A 26,558-nucleotide genomic window follows, 5' to 3' on the forward strand; every position below is an offset into this window, starting at 1 on the left:
CTTACTGACTCCTATAAAGTTCCAACGAATCTGGATCACTCTAGTGAAGTCTTTTTTTGGGGATCCATGTACCATCAGAATCAAGTCGATTCACTCAACGAACAAGAAAGCATTGAATCCCTCTAACATTAGTCAACACAATCTGATCATCTAAAATAACATCAATCCTATCTTTGTGTGCTGTGATAGGTAGTATTAAAGTAGACATAACAAAAGATTCAGTGTAGGAAATCCCATGTGGAGGTAGAAAATGATCATCAGAGGGGTGAAAATAGCCTTTGTAAGCAACGAAGTCCTTAACAGTTAAAATAGAGTAGTGGCCAAAATGTGATAAAATATCAATGACACATGCATTTGAACCAACATATTTTAAAATTTCATAAGGACGAGCACTATAAGCTTGCAATATAACATAAACTCAATATTAAATTCAAAATTTCGCTTATGCAAATCAACTTGAAGTTGATATAATGCATTACTTGCTTCAAGTTATTTATTGATCTCAATATGCAAGTTATGAAGATGTGATACAACTACCTCAACTGACATAGACACATGAGCATGTGGGGTCATGGGAATAAAGTCTAAAGTTTTCCTAGGTTCATAACCATGAATGACTTCAAAGGGGCTCGTACTTATAAACGGATTCACAAAATTGTTATATGTAATTTGCACTATTGGGAGGATCAAATCCCAATTCCTAAGATTTTCCTTGAAAAGGGCATGATTACACAAGTCATCAGTACCTTTGGCTTGGGTAAAAGTATAACACATAACATTTGACTGAGAGGTATCGGGAACAAGGGGTTACAATACCTAGATTCATAAGAAAAGTCCGAATACCATCTAAGGGGGTGTTCTCACTATCATCCAAGTCATCAAATTCTTCAAGTTTAGATTCATAGATTTTATCTTCCAATCACTCATCTCTTATATTCTTTTGTTCTTCAATGACTAAAGCTCGGCTAGGACATTTAGAAGAGATGTGACCAAAGTCCTTATAGTTGAAAAACTGCAAGTGAGAAGCTCCTGGAATTTCAAAAAATTTACCCTTATTTTTCAACAGAGGAACATTAGATGGGAAAGGTCTTTTGATAGACCTAAGAGGAGGCAGCGATGAAGAGATTGGTGGACGACGTTGATTGCTATTTTCATAAGGAGTACTGATAAGTAACTAATAAGCTCGGGCTAAAGAGTAAGCATAATCAAGAGAAGAAACGCCTTGAAAAAAAAAAAGCTTACGCCTAAGTTCATCTCTTAGACTTGTTATCAACCTACTCAAAGTCAGAGCCTCATCTTCAACGATATGACATTTCATTCGAAATTTCTTAAATTGAGCAATGTACTCAATTATTGGCCGATTCTCATGTAAGGGTGTTCCATTGGGTAAAAATTTCATAATCTAAGTAACCATCGAAAGGAGGAGTATCTAATTTAATATCTCTAAAGAAATGCTCCTTATGACAAGGAAGAGAATGAATCCCATGATGACCATGGCCTCGTTCTTGCTTATGAACATGATCTTTATCCCTACGATCGTGTCGAAACTATTTTTGATCACCTTGTCAACGACGATATTGTCTATTGTGGGACACTTCAGAATTATTAACATCAGTCGAATGAGAAATTTGCTTAAAATTGTTCAGACTAGCAGCTAGATCTCTACTCTTTTCACGAGTAGCAGCCATCTTGACTTGTACAACTGCTAATTGAGTTTGTAAGTATTGTTGGCTAGTGGCAAGTTGAGCTAATTGTCTAGTGAGTGCATCAAATTATGAAGGGGCATGTTTAGGTACTGAAACTAGAAGTGACAAGACGACTAGTCAACCACAATGCATTCACTGTATTAGCAGCTAAATGACGTGCAATAGATATATCAATGAACAATAAGTGCAAGCACTGGAAAATAACAACTTGAACCCTTTTTTATTTTAAATTTTGGGATTAAATAAATCCAAAGCAAGCTAATACTGTTGGTACATGTAAAATAGCAAAGCAAAGGTCAAACACTAGTCAAATTCTCCAATCACGTTGATAAGTGGTGAACAATGGGAAGTCAACTCGTTCAATAGTTCCTTGGGGTTTAAGGCTAAAATTATGAAGGTAACAGCAACACAAAGAATTAAATGATGCACTTTAAAATGAATAGTAGTGTAGACCAGCAATAAAAAGATCTTTAGTTGCCTGAATTGCTGAGGTATGGCCCCAGTTATGCTTGTGTCCTTTCCTTTGTGTCAAATGTTTCAGCTCTTGAAATCACCCCAGTTATTGTTTGAGTGGTGAAGCAGTAGGTGAAGGATAAAAAGATGTCATCCTGGCGTAATCAGTGGTTTGGTGGAATGTTGGAGAAAAGCAGAAGCAAGTTGGTGGTGGTAGTATTTATCCTCTCTGGGTTTGAAATAGTAAGTATGGCACGATTGGTGGTTGGGATTGTGCGGTGGTGGTCTTAATCGTGGGGTGTTTTGTATTGTGATTTGAGAGTGGTTGTTGGGTGGTGGTGCGGTGGCGAGTGGGGGTTGGTTGTGAGCGTGGCGGAGGGACGACTTGAGAGACGATAATGAAGGATGGAGAGAGGAAGAGGTCTTTGCCACGCGTTTTATGCAACATGGTTTAACCGCAAGTGTATGGTGTCAAGTTTTGTAATATAGTGATAGAATTGAAGTGTCGAATCCATTGGGATTGGAATTATTTCAACTTCTACTTTATTCAGAAAACCAATTTTTGATTTGATGTGTTCATGCTATATTAATATTATGTGAATTAAATGGCATTTCAAACATCTCAATATGAAATATATAAAAATAATCAATGCAAGGAAGTCCAGGGAATGATTTCATCGACCTGTCAACAGTGTTTTTCAATCTCTATGGTTATTTCTCTAAATTTTTCTCAATTTATAGGCAAGAACAGTAAATTAATCCCATTCCCTCTCTCGAGTGCCGAATAGAATTTATTTCTATACTCTAACCCCAATATCTCTATTTCGGATTAGATCTATAAAAATTATTAAGTCCTTGGTTCTTGATTTGAATTAAGCATCAAAGAATTCATACTTTCTCTCGAAATCTACGAAATCTAAGTTATGTTATTCGTAGATTAAGATTAAATCTCCATCTCTCGAGTGCCGAAATTCAATACATCAAATCATTCAACCATTGATTAGGTGATTGAAAGCAATAAACACGAATAACATAAATAAATGTTGAAAAATTAAAGAAATACCATATCAACATTCAAACATTGTATCAAGTTGGGTTACATCAACCCTAGATCTAAGATTTTAGTTCATAATTGATGAAAATAATATTCTAAAATGCAGAATAATGAGCATGGAGAAGAAGGGATTAGGAAAAACTCAGTTAATGCTTCAAATCTTCTCCCAATTGTTGTAGATTTTCATCTTTGAAGAGCTTTTTCTCTTGTTTTTGCCTTGAGTCGCCTTTCCAATGCTAGAAAATCCCCTCTTCTAGGTCTTTTTCATAGGTATTTATAGTCTATTGGGTTTTCAAGACGGATCCAAGTTAGGTTGGGTTGAAACATTACCAAAAAAATATGAAATCCCAGTCTCGTGAGGCGGTGCAGTAGCGCCCAAGTCTAGCACCGCAGCCGCAATTTTTTAGTAGTTGGCGCTGCAGCACACAAGTCTGGCGCTAGGCTTACTGAAATTTTTTTATGTTGGGCGCCGCGGTGCCCAGCTTTCTGTTGGTTCTTCCTTTTTCTTGGTGCCCAATTTCGGCGTCATGGCGTCCATGAAGTTGTCCCTTCTTGTTTTATTCAATTTCCATGCTTCGTTGCCATATTCTTTTCCTTCAATTATCTTCAATTCATACTCAAAATTTATAGGGACTAATATAGCTCCGTCACAAACTCCAAAATGTGGCATTTTCTCGAAAATTGTCCAAGCTACAAAACAACACGAACACACATCAAAACGTTCAAAAGTGCTCAAGAACAAACTAAAAAATCGTGCTTTAGAAGTGTTAGTTTAATGAGTGAATTGCACTCATTAGTCTTGAGGAAGGAGTGCTAGTTGAGGAGGTCCTGGAGACGACAAAGGACCTCGTGGCATAGTTGGTTGTCAAGGAAGCAGAAGTCTTCATGGAGCTTTTCAATACAGGAGGCAACGGATCCGGAGGACAAAACAATAGAGGAGAATTGGGCAGGGTTGAAATCCGAGGAAAGGAGGGTCTGTGTAGGATTGTGTAGGCTGTCGGCGAATGATGGAAGCAAGCGGTGATGTCGTGGGTTGCCGGAGATTATGGAAGTAGGTGGTGAAGTACCGTGTTGAGAGATTCAGATTTGAAGGAGATGATTGTTGGGATTTGGGCCGGGGTAGTGGACTAGGTTGAATTGGGTTAAATGATAATGAGATTAGGTGGTTGGGATAAGTGATAAATTTGTAGGTATTTGGGCTTGGGTTGTATGATTTATAATGGAGTTAGGGTTTGGCTAATTGAAGTTGGGACCACGTGGTGTTGGGTTGATATAGAGGACTTTGGGCTTCTTGAAAATAGTAAGCTTTAGGGTTTCCAATTTGTAAAGAATATGGCAAATCATGAACAGCATCAAGGAATAGAATTCGCATCAAGTATAGCAATCTGAAAAAGTACTAAAAAATTGAATTTTTTTTTTAGCGTGAACGGTACAATGAGCAGTAACACGTTTTTGTTCACTTCTTTTTTTTTTAACTAAGGGAGAAACTAGGAAGAAAAAGAAACTACTGCCACAACAAACTCTTTGTTTGTGCTATTCTAGGGTTTTAGAGAAACTGATCAACGATTCGTAATCATGGACATGGCGGGTGCGTGATTTTGTGAAGATGGGTGGAAAATTTTCTAAAAACTAATTGAAGATTTGATGGGTCAGATGAAGAAATACTATCCAAGTTTAGCTCTAATACCAAATTTGATGCAGGACAAAATAAGAAAACAGCAAGAAAGAGGTAGGAATCGAAGAGAATGGAGGGAGAAACAGGAGAAAAAGCAGAAATTCAGGGGAGAGAGGAAGGAGACGTCAAAAATCAATCTCAATTCATCATAATCATCAAACTGTCCCGCAATTCTAGTTACCAACATATAAATAGCAAAAGAAACCTAATATTCACGGGCTTGGGCCAAACCTACTAGACAAGCCCAATGAAATAAAAATATATCAATATATAAAACAAAAAGTAAAATAATTGGGCCGATGTCCGCATCAATCCTGCTACACTTCCTATCAAATTAAAATATATTTCTAATCAATCTAACACATGTTCTTTTGCCACCATTCCAAATAGGTGGAAAATTTAATAAAGACGCAAGAAATTAATTGCAACTTTTGGATAAAATATGTTCTCTAGATCCTTCAATATTCTAATGACCATGCTGTTATATTACAATTTTTCTTTAACTTGGATGGGTATAAATGTAAAATATATATAGCGTTGGTAAAAATAATAGAGTGATGACTTTAAAAACCAAAACAAAGTTACCAGCATTACCGAAAATTGAAAAGAATAACAGCAAGGTAATAAGGAAAATTATGCTACAAAGATAACGCCAAATGAAATGGATGCAAAAATCGAGGCAAGAGTTGAATTGTTTGTCCTTACAGATGATGGCAATCAACTCCAAAGATACAATGACTGTCTTCTTGTGTTAGTAGCACTCCAAAACACAAGATCTACAAACCATAAATGGATTTTGTACTCCTTTTTGAAAGAACAAAAGAAACCAAGAATTTATGCAGAATTTTGGTATAGAAAGAGTGAAAGTAATGTTATGCTATGATTGCATATCATTGGGATGAAAAAATGGATGTCCCAAGGTTCTTTTTATAGAGAGAGAGAGAGGTTGTGAGTGAAGAAACATGACCCAAACTTCAGCAACCTTTTGCGAAGGGTCACATCTTTTGTTATCGCTTTTGCATCGCTCGAGCGTCAAAAACAGATTGCATGATCTACTCAACGAGTAGAACATGTTAGTCTATTTACATTTGTACTTTGACTATCTGATCAAGTCCGAATATTTGGCTGAAATTGACACGAAAGTCACTTTCCTATGTTTTATACTTAACCAATTTCAACATATAGTTCCATGGTTCTGTAGCACATAAGTTTTTTCAGATTGGTGATTTTTCTTTGCCACAACAAACTAAAAGAATGCCCAAAGGAAAGGGAAGGGGATGATGTAAATATTTTAAGAAGCAAAGTTGTCTAGATTTTTTAAGACATCTCGTTTGATGGTTGTATGCAGAGGGATAAAACTGTCGTACACCTTGAATGACTATGGCAGTTGTAATTGTGTACTTTGCAAGGAAAAAAGTGTAAATTATATGTATGAATTTCGTGGCTACAATCTAAGATATTTATTTTTTATTGCAAACCAAGTGGAACAGATCTTTTATATGTGCTACATGTTGTTATTATTGGGAATTTACTTAAACATGCACAGCGGAAATAAACAGTTTCAATTCTCACCAGGATTCAACTTTGTATTTATATAAGAACTATGATGAGAAATATACATTTTTCTTGATTTTTCAAACTCCTTTGTGTTATCCTTTTCCAGCAACTTGAATCTGTCTCCTGCAGCTGTCCAATTGTCCAGCCTCCAATGAAATCCATACAGAGAATAGACTACAACTGCTAGAATTTTTCCTCTTGTGCTAGCAAGAATAATGAAAACAATATGGATCTCAAATCCTAGTCATGTATTTATATAAACCCAAATGGGCTCGGCCCGGTCCGGTCCAATATTAAATTAATTCATTTAATTAAACCCGGTCTGTGAATTAATTAATCTAATTAATTAATTCGGGAATATAAATAACCAATCCAATTAATCAATTTATCCAACTATTGTTAAATTAATTAATTTACAATTTGCAATCTTCCAATTCTCTTTTGTGTACGATCCATTATGTTCCCGACCACGATACCTAACGACGTGAAATATTATTTTGATCTAATCAAAATTGACAAATTAAACACCTTTTTAATTTATCACAAATTCACATTCGCCGTCCCAGATTGACATCTAGCAATGTATCAGGGCAACACATGTGACAGGAAATGTCATGTGGTATGATAAAACCAAAACTTTTCGTTTACCATGAAACTATAATCCCTTCGTCAATAATCCGATCAACTACGTGATATGGAAGTGTGTCAATCTCAATTATCGATCATATCTTTCATTCTACTATTAAGTCAATATGAGTCGAAAACTCCTTTTCAACTTATATGTATACTTTGGCCAAGGATTTCGTTATTGACTTAATTGAACGAAATGCAAATCACAATCTCTTACTATCTAAGAGTGACGAATCCTCTATTGGTCATTCACAACCTTCATATGATTCTTGACATACCCGAACGATGTCGTATTACCGGCCCTTGGCAGAGCAACATCCAACACCGTTAAAGCGTGACTGTCCTCATACAAGGCACGATGATGACCTCAAGTTATAGGACCAATTCCACTACCGAACGTTAGAGATTAACCAATGACACTCAGATAGTTATCCATGTGGAATCTCTTAGCGGGTCTCCAATATTTTGTTCTATAACAAAACATCCACGTGTTCATTTAATTGTCACCACACTTTAGCTCGTGAGATCAGCTACTTACTTCACAAGTAAGAAATGTCACACGTGATGGTCTATCTCATTATTACTTATGACCACGGTTTATTCAAGATCCAATCATACGTAATTTATATCTCACAATCACAACTCCTTGTGATTAACAAATCACTTAAACTTGGATCTTCGGATTCTATTATTTAATATTATTTATCACAAAATTAATTTAAATAAATAATAGATCTTGCCAAATTAAATGCATTAAACATATTAAAAGTGTTTACAACCTAAATCGATTGGATCTAGGGCATAACACTTACAAACTCTCACTTGCACTAGATCCAATCACTCATGTATCTAATACCATAAGCGTCTTCATGACGATCATGTTTCTGTTGTGACAACGACTTTGTCAGTGGATCTGTAATATTGTCATCTGTGAGAACTCGCTCTATTGTTCATCATTTCTTTGTATAATCTCCCTGATGAGATGATATCGCCTTAGCACATGTTTGGATCGTTGATGAAACCTCGGTTCCTTCGCTTGTGCGATGGCTCCATTGTTATCACAATATAAAGGTATGGGATCAACAATGCTAGGAAAGACTCGAAGTTCATTAATGTACTTCTTGATCCAGACAGCTTCCTTCGCTGCTTCGGAAACAGCAATGTACTCGGCCTCTGTTGTTGAATCAGCGGTTGTCTCCCGTTTGGAACTTTTCCAAATAACCGCTCCATTGTTGAGAGTAAACATATATCATGATTGAGATTTGCTATCATCTTTGTCAGTTTGAAAGCTGGCATCAGTACACCCATGAATTTTCAGTTCATTTCCTTCATAGATCAAGAACACGTCTTTAGTCCTTCTCAAGTACTTAAGAATGTTCTTAACCGCTATCCAGTGTTTCTCACCAGGGTGTGCTTGAAACCTGCTCATAACACTTAGAGCATATGAAACATCTGATCTCGTACATATCATCGCATACATGATAGATCATATCACCGAAACATAAGGAATATTATCCATGCGACTTCTTTCATCGTGTATTTTAGGACACATATCTTTTGAGAGGTAAATCCCATGTGACATGGGACATAAACCTCTTTTAGACTCTTCTATATTAAATCCTCTCAAAATTTTATCTATGTACGAAGATTGGGATAAGCCTAGTAATCTTTTAGATCTATCTCTACAGATCTTGATTCCCAAGATATACGCCGCCGCCTCTCCCATATCTTTCATGGACAAATTCTTTGACAACCATAATTTTACCGATTGAAGCATTGGGATGTCGTTTCCCATTAATAATATGCCATCGACATATAATATTAGGAAGATGACCGCGTTCCCACTTGTCTTCTTGTAAACACACGGTTCATCTTCATTTTTGATAAAATCAAACCTTTTGATTGTCTCATCAAAACGAAGATTCCAACTCCTAGAGGCTTACTTTAATCCATAAATGGGTCGATTTAGCTTACATACTTTGTTGGCTCCTTTGGATTCAAAACCTTCAGGTTTGTCATGTACACCTCCTCTTGTAAGTTTCCATTAAGGAAAGTAGTTTCGACATCCATTTGCCATATCTCATAATCATGGTATGCAGCTATTGTAAGCAAAATCCGAATCGACTTCAACATAGCTACAGGCGAAAAGGTTTCATCAAAGTCAACACCTTGTCTTTGTATGTAACCCTTCGCTATTAGTCTTGCTTTGTATGTATGGATGTCTCCATCCACATCGACCTTTTTTTTGTAAACTCATTTACAACCTATCAGTTTTATCCTACCTGGAAGGTCGATCAAGGTCCAAACCTTGTTCTTATACATTGAGTTCATTTCGGATTCCATGGCTTCTTGCCATCTCTTCGAGTCAACACTTGACTTTTCTTTTGCATAATTTGTAGGTTTATCATCCTCGACTAATAATACTTGATTAGTAATCGTGAATTCGTACCTTCTGAGAGGTCGAATTATCCTACTTGATTTACGCTGTGCTTGAGTGTCCTCAGGGTTCTCTAATCCTGATCAAGAGTCTGTCCATTAATAGGTGTAGGATCAGACTCAAGTTCATCTAATTGATTAACAGTATCTGTGGATTCTTGAACTTCTTCAAGTTCGAGTTTGTTCCCACTACCCTCTCCTAGAATAAACTCTTTCTCTAAGAATATGGCATGTTTTGAGATGAACACCTTCTTCTCAACGGGATTATAGAACTGATATCCAATTGTCTCTTTTGAATATCCCACAAATACGCATTTATCAGATTTAGCCTCAAGCTTATCTGATTCATTTCGCTTTACATAAGTGTCACATCCCCAAACTTTCATGTGAGATAAGTTTGGTCTTTTTCCTCTCCATAACTCGTATGGAGTTTTGTCGACTTATTTAGATGGGACACGATGAAGTGTGTAGCACGCAGCAATTAGTGCATGACCCCCAAAATGATTTTGGGATGTTTGCATGGCTCATCATAGATCGCACCATGTCTAACAAAGTGTGATTCCTCCGTTCAGATACACCATTATGTTGCGGTGTCTATGACGGAGTCCACTGCGAGAGAATCCCATTCTCTTTTGGATAATCTAAAAATTCTCCCTTTAAATATTCTCCACCTTGATCTGATCTCAGCGTGAGAATATTTTTACTAGTCTGTTTCTCTACTTCAAGTTTGAGTTCCTTGAACTTTTCAAGTGCTTCATGCTTGAGTTTCATCAAATACACATAACCATATCTAGAATGATCATCAGTGAATGTGATGAAGTAAGAGAAACCACCTCTGGCAGTTATTGACATGGGTCCACATACATCAGTATGTATTAGTCCCAGCAGTTCTGTGATTCTTTCTCCTTTTCTAGTAAAAGGAGACTTGGTCATTTTGCCTAACAGGCACGACTCGCATTTGTCAAATGATTCAAAATCAGTTGACCTCAAGTATCCATCTTTATGTAATTTGGAAATGCGTTTGTCATTAATATGACACAGTCTGCAATGTCAGAGGTATGTATTATTTAGATTATCACTTTTATGCCTTTTATTTTCTATATTCATAATAGACCACTTAGTATTAAGAATATAAATTCCATTTTGCAATACACCACAACCATAAAAGATCTCATCTTTATAAAACGAACAACGATTGTTCTTAACATTAATTGAAAAATCATTCATGTCCAAACACGAAATAGAAATAATGTTTTTAGTAATGGCGGGAACAAATAGCAATTTTCTAATTCTAATACTAAGCCCGAAGGCAGTGGTAAGAAGTATGTCCCTACAGCTAATGCAGCAACTCTTGCTCCATTCCCCATGCACAGGTCAACTTCTCTTTTCTGCAGTGGTCTACTTTTCTTTAGTCCCTGCATATTTATACAAATATGAGATTCACATCCGGTATTTAATACCCAAGAAGCTAATGAAGTAGACATATTAACCTTGATAACAAAATTACCTGAGGTAGAAGTTTCAGAAGACTTCTTTCCCTTCAAGCTAGCGAAGTAAGCCTTACAGTTCCTCTTCCAATGACCTTTCACTCCACAGTGATAGCATGGGTCATCAGATTTGGTATTGTCCTTGCCTGCTTTGACTGTTTTGTTATTGTCCTTAACCTTTTTGGATGTTTTCTTAAAACTTCCTTTGATTTTCCTCTTAGTGCCCTTAGAGGAATGAATAACTAAGACATGCCTAGTGCTAGCCTTGACATTGGGCTCCACAGTTTTAAGCATATTAAGCAACTCGGGAAGTGTGCATTCGATCTTATTCATATTGAAGTTCATAACGAACTATGAATAACTATCTAGCAAAGATTGCAGAACCAAGTCAATACTTAGTTCATGATCCATGATAAAACCCAATGAAGCCAGTTTTTCAATGAAACCAATTATCTTCAGCACATGAGCACTGACTGAAGATCTCTCTGTCATTTTGCACCGGTATAGTTGTTTAGAGGTTTCATACCTCTCCACACAAGATTGTTCATCATACAACTCATTGAGACGAAAAATCATAATGTAAGCATCCATACCCTCACGTTGCTTCTGCAACTCAGGTGACATAGCTGCAAGCATCACACATGCTACAGTGTTATCGTCATCACTGTGTTTGTTGTAAGCAGTCACCTCTTCCTGAGTGGAATTTTCAGTAGGCACCACTGAAAATGGCTGCTCAAGGACATACCCAATTTTCTCATGCTTGAGAACGCTTCTCAAATTGCGGTGCCAATCGAGAAAATTTGGTCTGGTCAGTTTGTTGGCATCCAGTATGCCTCTCAAATTCATATGATTACTCATGATTCAAAAACTGTAAATGACAAAAAATATAGAATTAATATATATTATAATGCATATGCACAAATTCAATATGGACTTTAATTAAACATGCTCCCATTGTTTAAAATAAATTCATGACCCTCATACATAAATTATTTGAGTCCACGTTTGATTCCCAGTAGGCTGGGATCTCATTCGTTGTATCAAGATCTTGAGTGTACTCAACAAATCTTAATAAAATATTTGGGTAGATATTATTATCAATTGTATCTCCATACAACTCCCAGATCATTAAGCTGGCAACTCTTTTGTCTTCACACATCTTATGTGTTAGCTTAACATGCCTCTAAAACTTATCTCCTTGAGTGTACTCAACAAAAGATAAATTTTAGTTAAGTCAAACCCATCATTCAGAAATATCAAATATTTCATAGTGTCAAACATATCTCTAATAGACCAGCCTTGAGTATACTCAACAAGCTAAGGTCGATTTAGGATTCTCGTTTTTCACTATAGTGATGGAAGGCAAATAATACTAACTTAATATTTTAACAAGGAATTTAACATGCAATGGTCTCATCAAGCAATATATATATATTTATTTAAACATTCATCTACTATGCGAATAAATATATATAAATAATAGTATGGATGATTATGTACTTGTTCTATCTAGTTTTTTCGAGCCAAAGGGAAGACTAATTGGTCAATTCCTAAGGGGTACAACATTGGATCAATACCAATGCACCATCTCCATGGTTTCCACCTCTTCTTGCGCCTTCAATTAGTTAAACTGCAACATGTATCCTATACTAGTTGGCACGCATGCCTAAAAGAAATCGGACTCGCAGGCCCATAATAATAACAATAACAACGGACTCGCAGGTCCAATATAATAAAGAGTTCGTAGGTCCATAACAACAATAATAACAACGAACTTGCAAGTCCAAAACAATTAAGCGCTTGCAGGCCCACAAAACAACAAGAAGTAAATTAACCATCCAACACATCCATATGGTCGAATCCATAATTAAACATTCATCACATAAATGTTTCCTATGTATAATATCTAATATTATATGCAACGTCTCATAAACAAGACATAAACCTAGCAATTATAGTCATCAAAACTAATTTAAAATTTTGAATCGAAATAATTAATAATTAATTAATCATATTAATTAATTAACTTAATTGACGGGCCTATTTAATTAAAATCAAATTTTAACTAAATCCCGAATTAGAGTCCAACTCTAATTCCATAACTATTGGGTGAAGTAATTTAATCAAAATCGAATTTTAATTAATTATTAAATTATAGTCATACTCTAAATTTTAATTTGCATTGGGAAGTGGTATTAATTGAAATCAAATTTTAATTAATATTATATTAGAGTCCAACTCTAATAAAATTGAATTAGTATTTTAATTTTGGACAAAACTCCCAAATAAAATAAGAATTCAATTTAGGGTCAAAATTAAATATTTAAGTTAAAATCTAATTTTAACAAAAATATAAAAGTCATTAATTTTAAATAAAATTTAAATCTGGGTCAAAATTAAAATTATGGGTCAAACCCATTTAAAATATAATTTTAAAAACAATTTTAAAATCAAATTCAAAACACTTTCCGAAATTACAAATTTGACCCAATTGAAAAATTAATAACAGGGGCTTCCATATTCGTAAATTGCAGAAATGCCCTCCATTTAAAAATTGCAGATTGACCCCTTCAGAAATTGCACCCGCCTCCAAACCTCCCTTGTGAACCCTAAAATTTTTTTTTCTTTACTGTTGGAGGCGCCAACCGGCGTCGCCCAACCCAAATACCTGATAGGGAAGGCGACAGTTCCCTTGCCCACACAACAGCGACAGCGACTGCAAGCGCCGCTGCTCCGGCGGCAGCAGCGCGCTGCTATCGTGCGGCGGTGGCGCTGTCGCCAGTCGATCCAGAAAAAAACTATATATATAGATTTTCAAAATCAGATTCTGAAGAAATAAAATTAAAAACTATAATTGCTAGATTCAGGAATAAACATGATTAAATCAACTTTTAATTTAATCAACATATAAAACAATTCCTAACAAATACAAAGTTGGCTCTAATACCATTGTTGGGAATTTATTTAAACATGCATAGCGGAAATAAACAGTTTCAATTCTCACCAGGATTCAACTTTGTATTTAGATAAGGACTGTGATGGAAAATGTACATTTTTCTTGATTTTGCAAACTCCTTTGCGTTATTCTTTTCCAGTAGCTTGAATCTGCCTCCCACAGCTGTCCAATTGTCCAGCTTCTAATGAAATTCACACAGAGAATAGACTGCAACCGCTTAGATTTTTCCTCTTGTGCCAACAAGAATAATGAAAACAATATGGATCTCAAACCCTTGCCATATATTTATACAAGCCTAAACGGGCTCGGCCCGATCCAATATTTAATTAATCCATTTAATTAAACTCGGTCCGTGAATTAATTAATCCAATTAATTAATTCGGGGATATAAATAACCAATCCAATTAATTAATTAATTAATCCAATTCCCTTTTGTGTACGACCCATTAGATTCCCGACCACGATACCTAACAACGTGAAATATTATTTTGATCTAATCAAAATTGACAAATTAAACACCCTTTTAATTTATCACAAATTCACACTCGCCGTCCCAGATTGACATCTAACAATGTATCAGGGCAACACATGTGACAGGAAATGTCATGTGGTATGACAAAATCAAAACTGTTCGTTTACCATGAAACTATAATCCCTTCGTCAATATGATTCGATCAACTACGAGATATGGAAGTGTATCAATCTCGATTATCGATCATATCTTTCATTCTACTATTAAGTCAATATGAGTCGAAAACTCCTTTTCGACTTATATGTATACATTGGCCAAGGATTTCGTTATTCACTTAATTGAACGAAATACAGATCACAATCTCTTACTATTTAAGAGTGACGAATCCTCTATTGTCATTCACAACCTTCATATGGTTCTTGACATACCCAAACGATGTCATATTAGCGGCCCTTGGTAGAGCAACATCTAACACCGTCAAAGCATGATTGTCCTCGTACAAGGTACTATAATGACCTCAAATCATATGACCAATTCCACTACCGAACGTTAGAGATTAACCACCGACACTCAAATAATTATCCATGTGGAATCTCTTAGCGGGTCTCCAATGTTTTGTTCTATAATAAAACATCAACGTGTTCATTTAAGTGTCAGCACACTTTAACTCGTGAGATCTGCTACTTATTTCACAAGTTAGAAATGTCACATGTGATGGTCTAACTGTATTAACGATATCCGTATCTTGTTATTACTTACGACCATGGTTTATTCAAGAACCAATCATACGTAATTTGCATCTCACAATCACAATTCTTTGTGATTAACAAATCACTTAAACTTGGATCTTCGGATTCTATTATTTAATATTATTTATCACAAAATTAATTTAAATAAATAATAGATCTTGTCAAATTAAATGCATTAAACATATTAAAAGTGTTTACATCCTAAATCGATTGGATCTAGGGCAGGTCAAACTTTAGACGGCTGAACTTTGAAGGCTTCTATACCGTTATTTTGGAGAAGGATGACGAGCTTGTTGCAGCGGCTTCTATAAGGTTATTTATAATTGATTTTTATACCCTGCATTGCCTAAAGAGTATCTACTGATACTTCATTTTCCAAGACAGATGTAACGATTGACATTGTTCTATATTATTAGATAGTGCGATTTATGTGCGTTCCCTACATAATTGAATTTCTTACTTATTATGGTTGATATTCCTTCAAGTTATCAAAATGTAAATATGTTGTCCAGGCTTGTTTTGAAAACAAAAGGGTGGAAGCTTAGTTAATGAATTTCTTTTTTGATCGTAATGCCATGGCCCTTTGTAGTAATTTCTTGCCAATTATGTGGAGATTAGCACGTGTTTTCTGGTCTTTTGTTATTTATTTAGTAAAGGGTTAAAATGCTTAGTTTTTGAATTATTCAAGTCAAGATATCTATGCATTGTGAAGCAAATGATATAAAGTGAGCAAGGACACGAGTATGGGTGGTTGCTATTCATTTGATGATAATAATTAGAATTCTAGTTGGGTTATTTACTTTAGAGCCTGTTTGAGAGTGATTTTGAAAATTGATTTTTTTACCGTTAGGAAAAAAGTGGGGTCCACCTGTGAGAGAAGAAGTCAAATATGACTGCTGGAAGTGAAATAACGGTCAAAAAAATCAATTTTTGGAGGGAAAAAACATTCAAACAGGCTCTTAATAATAAAAAGGGATTGCAAACTTAATTATTTGATGACCTAAAATGATTCTCCCCATTTATCACCCCATCTTGTCTTCCTGAACCAATAAAGGATCTTGCATGCTTTTATGTATATAATATAAAAAATTATTTACTCTTGTAAGTTTTAACTACTATGTCAAATGAGATTACAAAGACAAACAAACACTGAAAAATTGTTTGTAGCAATCTAGATTGAAGATATAGAAAATTAGATTTGAGTATGTTGAAGATATAGAAGAAAAAAGGGCTAATATAGTAGATACTAAAGGTCTAGATGGCAGAATTAAATGCCACAAGCATCTGGGCATTGTGTGGGAAGTGCTTCTGAATTGATCTCATCTTTTAAGAATTTTCATTTTTCTTTGTTGATTAATAACTTTATCCTTAAATAAAAAAAAAGAGTGTTTTTTGGGACTAATACTTTTCGTTTCCCATCTCATGGAAAACCCTTTTCACTCCGCTTAGCCTTATCTCCGTAGTGGATCTTGAAGTACTATTTCTGCATCCCCCTGACCAATGCCTGGCTACTAGGATTTCAATATTGCGCAAAGATTTCCAGGTTTATTCTCTCCTATTCATATCAGTTGGAGAATTGTTTTATCTGTCCAATATTATCTATCTAAAGTACAATCTTTAATAGCATCTTGCTACAGGTTTTGAATACTGAAAATATTTGTCCAATACTGGTACATTTGGGGACAGCTATCTATTGTTGGAAAAAAAATTAATTAGTTGCAATAGTGATTTGAACACTATAATGCGGAAATATAAAACTTATCGTCCGATCGAGTCTCGTGACAGCACGATGTCCTAAAGTGAAATTGCCCGTCAATAATTACTGCGACCTCCGTGGACAATCACTCCCAGGATATAACGATCATAAACCACTTGTGCAGCAATCACGAATGATTTTTCTAGAACTCTCAATTGTACTCCAGAATAAATATAAAACCCGAATATAAGAAATTCAGAATGTGGAAAGGAGGGTTGATGCAAGATGATTTTTCTATTGTCTTTTTGTGTGTGTTTTTCCCAAAACGAGGTATGAGTTTATATATGCAAGATGGTAGTAACAGTCTTTACCATGTTAATGCAGAATTTTAATGACTGAGTAGTGAGTATTTTAATGGCTGTTAGTGGGTTATTACAAAAACAAACAGTCAGAAAATACTGGCTAATTTTACCCATTAAATAATAAAGAAAAAAAATATTTATTTTAATTAAGGAAGCCCAAGAGCCCAACGCCCCAATCAAGACATTTTAATATCTGCGTGTGGAGTGACTCGAACCCCTGACGTCCCATACAAATGTCACATTTCCCACCACTTTGACACTTTATCTAATTTGATTATTTTTTTTCACATTTTATATTTATACCACAAATATATAACATCTATAGATAGAACATTATTCAAGTCTACAGAAAATTAATATGAGAACATAAAGTCAAACATTGGGCTAATGACTGACTTATTTTTTTTTTTTTTATGACCATGGGTGTTCGGACCAGCTCACGCGTACCTCGACTAATCCTACGGTGCTTTGAAATTTACAGTCGGGTACTCACCTCAATGGCCCTGAAGAGACTTGAACTTGTGATCATTGAGGAGCAAATCCAAAACCTGACCACTGAACTACCCCTCAGGGCTAACAATTGGAATTTATGATGTTTGAAAATAGGATCCATGGAAGTTGGTTAGCAGAGATGCCCTTCATTGGAACGCATTATACATATAGGCGTCAAGGATTGTGCAGGCGGCTTCTAACAGCTATTCAAATGGTATATTTTTATTTTTTCGTACACAATTTGATTGATGCATGATTTACTATGGTACTTGTCTTGGGGTTTTATTTTGATACCATATTCTTCAATAAGCTGCCATGTTTTTGGCCTAGTTTGTATGCTGGGAGAAGTAATTGAAACGTATCATAGGCTTATCCATAATTAATTACAAAAGAGTGTTTTTTGTTTGTAATCTTTATTAGTTTAAAGACAAAATGTTCATAAGATGAATGAGTGGAAATGAGGATCGTGTGGTGGATAGTTCTCTTACTAGAATGAACAAGATAAGTGGAGATATCTCCAATTGAGGATAAATTAAAGTGAAACCTTAGATTGTTGGGACATGTTTTTGTAATCTACAGACTGTACATAGGAGTGACAGGATCTTGTTATTAAAATAGTCTTTTGTGCTTGTTAGGAACAACCAGATTACATATAGATGGAGATTGTACACATTGCATTATTGAGAGACATGTGGCAACCATTCATTGGACCTTGGACAAAAATAGTTTTATCCCTTCCAATGCAGCGTTGCCACGTCTCCTTGTAATGCTTCTTGTCCAATCTCTCTGTACAATGAGATTAATTTTGTTAAGAATCAAGGTACTTTTAACCTTCGTCTATAGCATTAAATCAAATTGAACCCCAAATTTTATTTTTTTATTATTATTTTTTTTTTTGTTTTTTTTTTTGGAGGGTGGCGTGGTGGGCTCTCAGGGTACCTTTCCTGGCTTTCCTGACGTGTTATTTTGGGAATGATAATTGAATGTTAGTTCTGGATTGCATCTGGTCTATAGTTGTTTCCAGCGGTTTTGTGCTTCATTCGAACTTCTCATCAGGTTCTACGTGATCTTAACGTTGAGAAAATTGTAATACCTGCAATATCCGAACTAAACAAAACATGGACAAAAAAATTTCATTTCATTCCCTTAGAAGAATCAAAGAGACGAGAAATGAACCATGAGTATGGTGGTGTTCCCGGGAACTGTAATGTTACAAAAGTCTCTACTGAAGCATCAGTCTGCTGAAGGACAAAGGGCTCCACCAGGTATTTTGCTTCTATTTACGTGTAGTACATGTTTGATATGTATTATTCGACAGGACTATTATGATATAGTGGACAATAATTTAGTTTATTTTTCACCATTAATGTTATCCAGCGCTATCCAATCCTCGTTTTATAGATAATGAGTCGACTGATGCTCCAACAGGGCATCAGAATATGCAAGAAGATCATAATGACGATATTGGTGGTGTAGCTGCACTTGATGTCCCCGTTTCCTCAGAGGCCAAAGTCCAAGGTCTCGATGAAGCTGCTGCTGTATCTGATTGTTCGAATGATGCATCCGACATCAAAATTGGGACAGTTGAAGAATCCCATAGCCATGAAAATGAAATTTGTCTCCATCATGTGACTAAAACCAATGACTACAATCCTTTAGCAAATTCAAAAACGCCTGCGAGTGATGCTCATGAGCTTGAGACAGACTTATCCATCGAGGAAATCATTAGTTGTTCAAATGGTATTATTCTCGACAGGAAACTTGTGAAATGTAACTAATGAAATACACATAGAAAGCGGAACTGATAAAAGAAGCAAGGAGAAGTTACTTTTATTGTTGATGAAGAGACGAGAAACAGGTAATGTTGTGAATATATACTTTGAATTTATTTTAAAAAGTGGAAAATAAAATAATGTTTTTTGCTTTGTCACAAAATATATTCTTTCTAAAATAAATCCATATGTAAAGAATAACTTCTTACAAAATGTTACCAGAATAGTCTCATAATGTGGGATCCACCATGAAAAAAAATTGCCTATCGTACTCACCCTACTATGTGTGTATTCTAGCAGCATTCTATGAAAACTTCTTCTGTACATCAAGCATGACTGTTCCTTCTAATGGGTTGTGCCAGTTGTACAGATTTTTGGTGCCCACCCTTTTGACATATCATTAAAAGAGCTTCAAAAAGTAGTTATATTAATTTATTACTCAAATGTCACAATGTGATTATTTAACACTTTGTTTACAAGTTATAATTTTACCAAAACAGCCTACTTATGAAAACTTAAATATTAAAAACCATTTGCTTATAAGTAAATATTTAAGGTGACAATTTTCACGAACATAAAACTACTTATAAATAAATTATAAGCTTGTATCATATAATATTGTTTAAATATTACACGGCTAGAGTGGTGCACCCTTGAAGAAAGCAAAACAAAAAACTCATCAAAGACTCAAAATGGAAGTGACGGTAGAAACTTGATAACAGAACCTAAAAGAAATGTGGTTGAAATAATAGAAAAAGGGTTCACTAAGGAGCCAGTCCCTGAAGAATTAACAGATGCACTTCCATTAGGTACATTTGCTCCGGATGAAGGTAACACCAAAGGCTTCTTGTGCCGGTGTGTCGTTGGAAAACCACCTGACTCAGGAGGTGAAGGTGAAGGAGCTGCTGCCGGAGCTGAAGCCAGAGCCGGAGCTGGAGCCGGAGCGAATAATGATTGTGGAAGCGTTGTAGGTGGAGGCACGAGGGGAGGAAATTGTTGTTGTCCTGTTAAGGCAATCAAGAATGTAAGAAAAGACATTATTAAGCATTTTGACATGGAATTAAAATGTTCAACAATATAGATCCGGCTTTTATGCTCAAACCGTTAAGTTAAGTACTATCATCTCTAAGAGACTCTAAGCCTATCTTAATTCTTATGAATTTCTATTGAGTCCTAGGATTCAAACTCAAGATCTCTACCTTATGAGAGATTTAAATCAACTATTGGTACCAAATGGACACAATTATAAAACACAAATTGACCTAATAATAGGTCAATCAACGACGGAGGGGACAAATGTGCATTATGTTTAGGCTCTATGGTGTGGAGTTGGGTACATAAATAGAACCACTTGATCGACATATTTACCTGGACATCTAGGTTGAAGAGATGTGGACAACCTACACATAGAAAATACAATAATTTAAGTAAACGACAGCCCGAAATATGCAAATCCGCTAATATATATATAGACACACACACAGGGTCGGCGAGCTAAATATTAATTTCGAACATACAAGTTGATGATGGTTCCGTTCACAAAGCCACCATAACTGCAAGAAGTCACTTTGCAACCTGCACTAGTATGTTGTGCGGTGACATTTCCGAGCATGAGATTACTCTTTTTGCATTGCATGCTCGAACAAGAAACTGCCAATGAAGTCGGCATGCAGTACAAACTGCATAAATTTTTATGCAGGAACGTGATTTAGTGACAACAGAAGCAAATGTATTGGAAGTGAGTTGAGATCTACTATATGATTTGCTGTCTACCCAATTAATTATGGACAAGTCATTTTAAATTAACATGTCATCAATTTGGTTGGTTAGTGTGAAGTTAATTAGGGTAAATTTGAGATGACGTGTTAACTTAAAAATCATGTGTCAATGAGCAATTGGATGGACAAAAAATTAGACAGCATATTTCAACTCATCAGGAGTTGGTGGATCACCTGCGACTTCCCGGCCCGCAACTGCACTGCACGCAATGACTAGCCGCTATAGCATAACTCCCATTAGGCACAAACAAGCCGTAATCCGAAGCATATCTTGGAAAGTTAGATGCACAAGCTGCAAATTTAGAGCCTTTAATTCAAGCTTTCAAAAAAAAAAGAAAAATGCCAATATCAACTGGTGTTAGAAAGACCAGAAGAGACGTATATTTGTTGCTACATGTACATGACGGTTGACACATATGGGAGTGTAACTTAAGGTGTAGAAAATAGGTGTACAAGTAGATTAATCCAAATATAACGCTCTAATAAAATTTCTGATATACAATATTAGATCATAATACAATATTCTCTAGTATCTAATACTATCTAATCCATATGACCAAACATGCTTGTCGTAGGAATTCAACTACAAGTAATTTAACTTTGCAAAAATTCAACTTGACGAATCGGATATACTATAAACACTAACATATCTACATGGGTCATGTAGGGTTAGCTGACACGCAAAAATCTCTTTATTTTTTTCACTCTTCCCCTATTAGCACCAGTTTTCTCCTTCAACTTTCTTCCTCTCAACGTGTCTGGAGCCTCAATTCTTCACCCAAGATTCAGTAGTTTTTTTTTTTTTTTTTTTTTTGGGTGTCAATTGATGATTAAATTTTTGTTATGGGCTTACTCAATTTTTTCCCCAAAATTTAGTTTTTTTTTTTTTTTTTTTTTTTTGGAGTCAATTGATGATTAAATTTTTGTTATGGGCTTAATGTTCTTATACTTTTCTGTTTTTATTAATTTTATTGAGGTATATGAGCATTCAAGTCGACTTAATTGTTAGAAAATTGGGTTGTCTTTGTTTTCTGCTCAATAAATTAGGTTCCTACTTTAAAACTGTTGTGCATTACAAGGTCTTCTCTATCTACATATAAATGTTGAATATGATCATCCATTAACAATTAAATTAGTAATGTAAATATATAATTTTGAGTCAATTGTGTTTTTGTTGAAGTATTTGTGCCAATGTCCAATTCTGATTTCAATCTCACTTCTAAGATAAGCAATGACTTGTGCTAACTTGGTGCATGGTTTCGAATTTTATAAAATATTGGAATTCATTGTCAGATTTTTGTTTTATAAAATTGGGACTTTGTCATTTGCTTGTTGAAATTGATTGTGTTTTCATGGTTGAAATTATTTTTTGGAATAGATTAGCATGTTTGGTTCAAAGTCAGGCAATCAATGTTAATCATATATTTCATGGGTTTCATGACTTTTCAACCACACATTTCAAAAACTTCTATCACAGTCTAGTAAAAAATCTAGGGCATGTTCGATAATGATTATGAAAATTGATTTTTTAACCGTTAAGAAAAAAAAGTGGGTCCTACCTGTGAGTAAAAAGGTCAAAAATGACAACTGAAATAATGAAATAACGATCAAAAAATTGATTTTTTGAGGTGAAAATTTGCTATCAAACGGGGGCGTAATTTAAATCCCCGCCAAACATTCACTTATCATTCATTTATTTATTGAATTTCACGTCAAAAAATTTTGAAAAAAATATTTTAAAGAAAAATCTCAATCTTCGAGTGAAGAGCAAAATATTAGTGAAACGAGTATTCAAGAGAAAAAGATGTTCCAAACAAATTCATAACTTAATTTTTTTTACCACGGTGAAAAATGCCATACTGCGCCACTAATAATAATCTAACCCAGCCAAAGTTAAGGGTCACTGTACCAGACAATGGAATAGCCAGAATATCACCCTCGTTAATCGCAGGGCTCCCCAATGCATTCACGTTCATAAGATCTGTCAAAGTAGTAATGTACCTGTTTAACACCAGTTTACTTGGCGTTAAGTGATAAAAGTTGATAAAATGTGAGGTTAAAAAGTTATAAATCTTATAAAATAAGTAGTTAAAATTAATTACAAACTATGAGTTAGATTCAATTTTAATCCTTGTCAAACATGAACTATATCCATATATAATAGAATTATGCTGAGTATATGTCACTCAACTTGATAGCCCACTCACATGAGTGGGTCCCACGATTATTTTAATTGTGGGGTCCATTTTTGTGATGTGAAAGGACTGTCAAAGATGATGTCAAAAACAGGTACAAGTGTGTCATATTTGTATATAATATGAATAAGATTTTGCTATTTGTACATCAAGTTTGTAGACTCCTCACAAGAGGGGGTCTCATAAGTTTTTTTAAATTTGTGCTGAGGTAAGATTTTGCTATTTGTACATCGAACTTGCAGACTCCTCACATGAGGGGGTCCCACAATTTTTTTTACATTTATGTTGATTGTACAATACTTATTACTGTACACTCATACACTCTTCTCACAATATGGGGTGCTCACAAATATAATATTTATGTGAATCCCCTCACATTGTGAGAGTACTGAGTACAAGAAACTTTATTTGTATTTTTTAATGGATGTGGACCCTCTTCTTTTGTGAGGAGGCTATACACCAGACTCTCTTTTGTGAGGAGGCTAAACACCAGAATGCTCGGTGTATAACCATCAAATTCCATATAAGTAACCCTTAGACATAGTAATTAACAGTACCTTGCAGCTAATTCCATGAGCGTATCTGTAGGTGCCACTACGTAAGACATATAAATAGTGGGCAAATCGTTGTCCTTGTTATCGAAACAAGTGCATGGGAGTGGGATATTGAGCTTCGTCCCAATATTCAACACAGAAGGATCCGACAGTGCGGCCTTGGGGTTCGCCTCTTTGATTTGGTCGGCCGACACAAGGCCACCGTAAATGACGGTGGAGATGGATGCCAAAGTGTCGGAAGGACGGGTTTTATAAACGGTGGACGATGACTTCCGAATGCCGTCGACGCAAGAACATGAAATGGGTATCTTGATAAAAAGTCCCTCCGGCAGGATGTGATTTTCAACGTCGGGGTAGGAGATGTCGATGGCATTGACAAGGAGGAGAGAAATAGGGTCGACCGAGAAAATGGCAGCGAGTTCGGAAACTTTGAGGTCGGTGTAGAGGGAATAGCCGACAAGGGCGCTGCAGGTGTTGTAGTTTGAGCAGGGTTCAATGGTGGATTTGGCGGTGGCAAAAGGCGGAAGGAAGGTGGCGAGGAGGAGGATTATGAGAATGGTGGGGCTGGGGGCCATTATTTTACGGCAGAGGGCAAAGTGTACATGAAAGATTGAAGGCAGAGGAAAGCCAGCAAAGGGAACAATGCTACACTTGACAAAGCAGAGTCTCTGTGATTTATCAGACAAAGAACGAATCAATTTCTTTTTCTTTTTCAAATTTTGCTTTTTTTTTCTTTCTTTTTCCTTTATAATTAATTTTTTTATATATATTTTTTTTTGGTTTATATATTTTTCATGTTATAAACCTATTAAATTTATGCTTAGTATAAAGACTAGAGTACCAAAAAAAAGTATTAAATGTTAGTACTTTGTTGTTCTAAAATTATAATGATAAATATTTAAACTATCGTAGTTAAAATTTCCTAAAATCTATTTTATCCTCCAAAAGATCAAAGATTACGGTGTGCAATATAGTATGTACAAGTAGAATTTTCCTATTATTAATAGCTAGATAGCTGAGAAACTGGATAGTTGAATGTCAAAAAAAAGAAAGTTAAACTTAAACACACAAATTTCCAGAAATTGTATGCCTTAGCAGTTAGCACTATCATATAGAAAAATTACTTTAAAAGTTGGGTTTTCTTCAAAATCTAGCCCTTGTTTGAGACTCATTCTTATAAAAAATGTATTTTTGAATAGTATATTGATGGAAAATGTGTGATTAAAAAATAAAGAAAATTTTTGGATTTGCGTTTAATATTATTTTAACGAAGAATATGTGGTTGAATATGATCAAATTACTGTTAAGGAATGTATTTTAATGAAAATAATGGGGGTCAAACAAAATAATTTATCCTTTTAGTTATATTTTTGGAAATAGTGAAGTAAAACTTGTAAAGGTATGATGTAATTTTGAGAGTACCCCATCAGTGCCTTAATCATCGTTTCCAGCTTCTTTTCAAGCAACAAACAGATTTCTTACTTTCGAGTTAGGGATGAAAGTGGGACAAGTCGTTTGTCGGCTTGATTCTTCTCATTTACAAGTCGAGCATACTCGGCTTTCACCCGAGCCAAGTTATGAACACGAGCCAAGAGAAAAAAAATTTGTGCAAGCCGTCGTCAGCTCGCACGATTTGGCTATCGAGCCGCTCATGTGTTTTTGTTTCCACTTGTTTATTTTGAAAAAAGAAAAAAAAAATGTACACAAAATTTTCATTTGTACAATTTTAACTCGACTTCCATGTTGTATTTAGTCACAAGTTCGAATAAAGGAAGGGGTTTTACAACATTAAAAGCTTTTGATGAAATATAAATTTTTACATTTAACATGTTTTTACAAATTTACGACTTCATTGTACTTCAGAAAGTAAAAGTATATTTTTCAATTAAAATTCAAAATATAAAAATTGGCGTGTAACATGCGGGATGCAAGTCTGCTCAACATAGCTCGCCCCACTAAGGGACGAGCTCATGCAACAAGTCAAGCCATACTTTGGTGAAGTGAGTCAACTCATGCTCATCTATGGGTGAGCTGAGCCCAACGGTAGGCTAGTCGAGCGACTAAACTAGATCCATTTAAGACCCCTATTTTGAGTATTGACCATATATAAAGTTAAGTTCAATATTTATTTATTCTAATTTTATCTTATGAAAGCTTTGAGCAAATAAAGATAAAAGAGAGTATTAACGAGATAACATTTTAAGCCAAATCTTTATATACTAGTCTTCCATAGTTCTTATAAGTAGAGTAATGTCATTAATCAACGCTGATATGTCATTTTAAATCTTATATTTTAAGATAATAAACGGATTGAAGCCATTTAGATGTCACGTCACTAGTCATGAATAAGCATTATTGATGAATAACATGTGATGCTTCTATTCGAAATATTTAATTAGTCAACAAAAAATCATTACTTTGAATACATTCATCGGCTATATGAAGTACAAAATGTAAGTTTCTTTATGTATTACCGTCATTTTGTATTTGCTATAATAATATCTCTTTCATTATTTATTTCAACTTTAGTTGAA

The 26,558-nt window shown here is 35.1% G+C and overlaps 1 protein-coding gene across 1 annotated transcript; it reads right to left on the minus strand.

Annotated features, from left to right (window-relative positions):
• Positions 1-20,070: 20,070 nt before the first annotated feature.
• On the minus strand, positions 20,071-24,654 carry LOC111377723 (lysM domain-containing GPI-anchored protein 1-like). The gene is made up of 6 exons (XM_023000850.1): positions 24,028-24,654; positions 23,185-23,276; positions 21,450-21,567; positions 21,015-21,176; positions 20,866-20,897; positions 20,071-20,501 (listed from the first exon to the last, which is right to left on the minus strand). The coding sequence occupies exons 1-6, from the start codon at positions 24,597-24,599 to the stop codon at positions 20,185-20,187; spliced, it is 1,293 nt and encodes a 430-aa protein (XP_022856618.1). The 5' UTR covers positions 24,600-24,654; the 3' UTR covers positions 20,071-20,184.
• Positions 24,655-26,558: the final 1,904 nt, after the last annotated feature.

Source organism: Olea europaea, unplaced genomic scaffold, assembly GCF_002742605.1.
Source record: "Olea europaea var. sylvestris unplaced genomic scaffold, O_europaea_v1 scaffold1712, whole genome shotgun sequence".
Lineage (NCBI taxonomy): Eukaryota > Viridiplantae > Streptophyta > Magnoliopsida > Lamiales > Oleaceae > Olea > Olea europaea.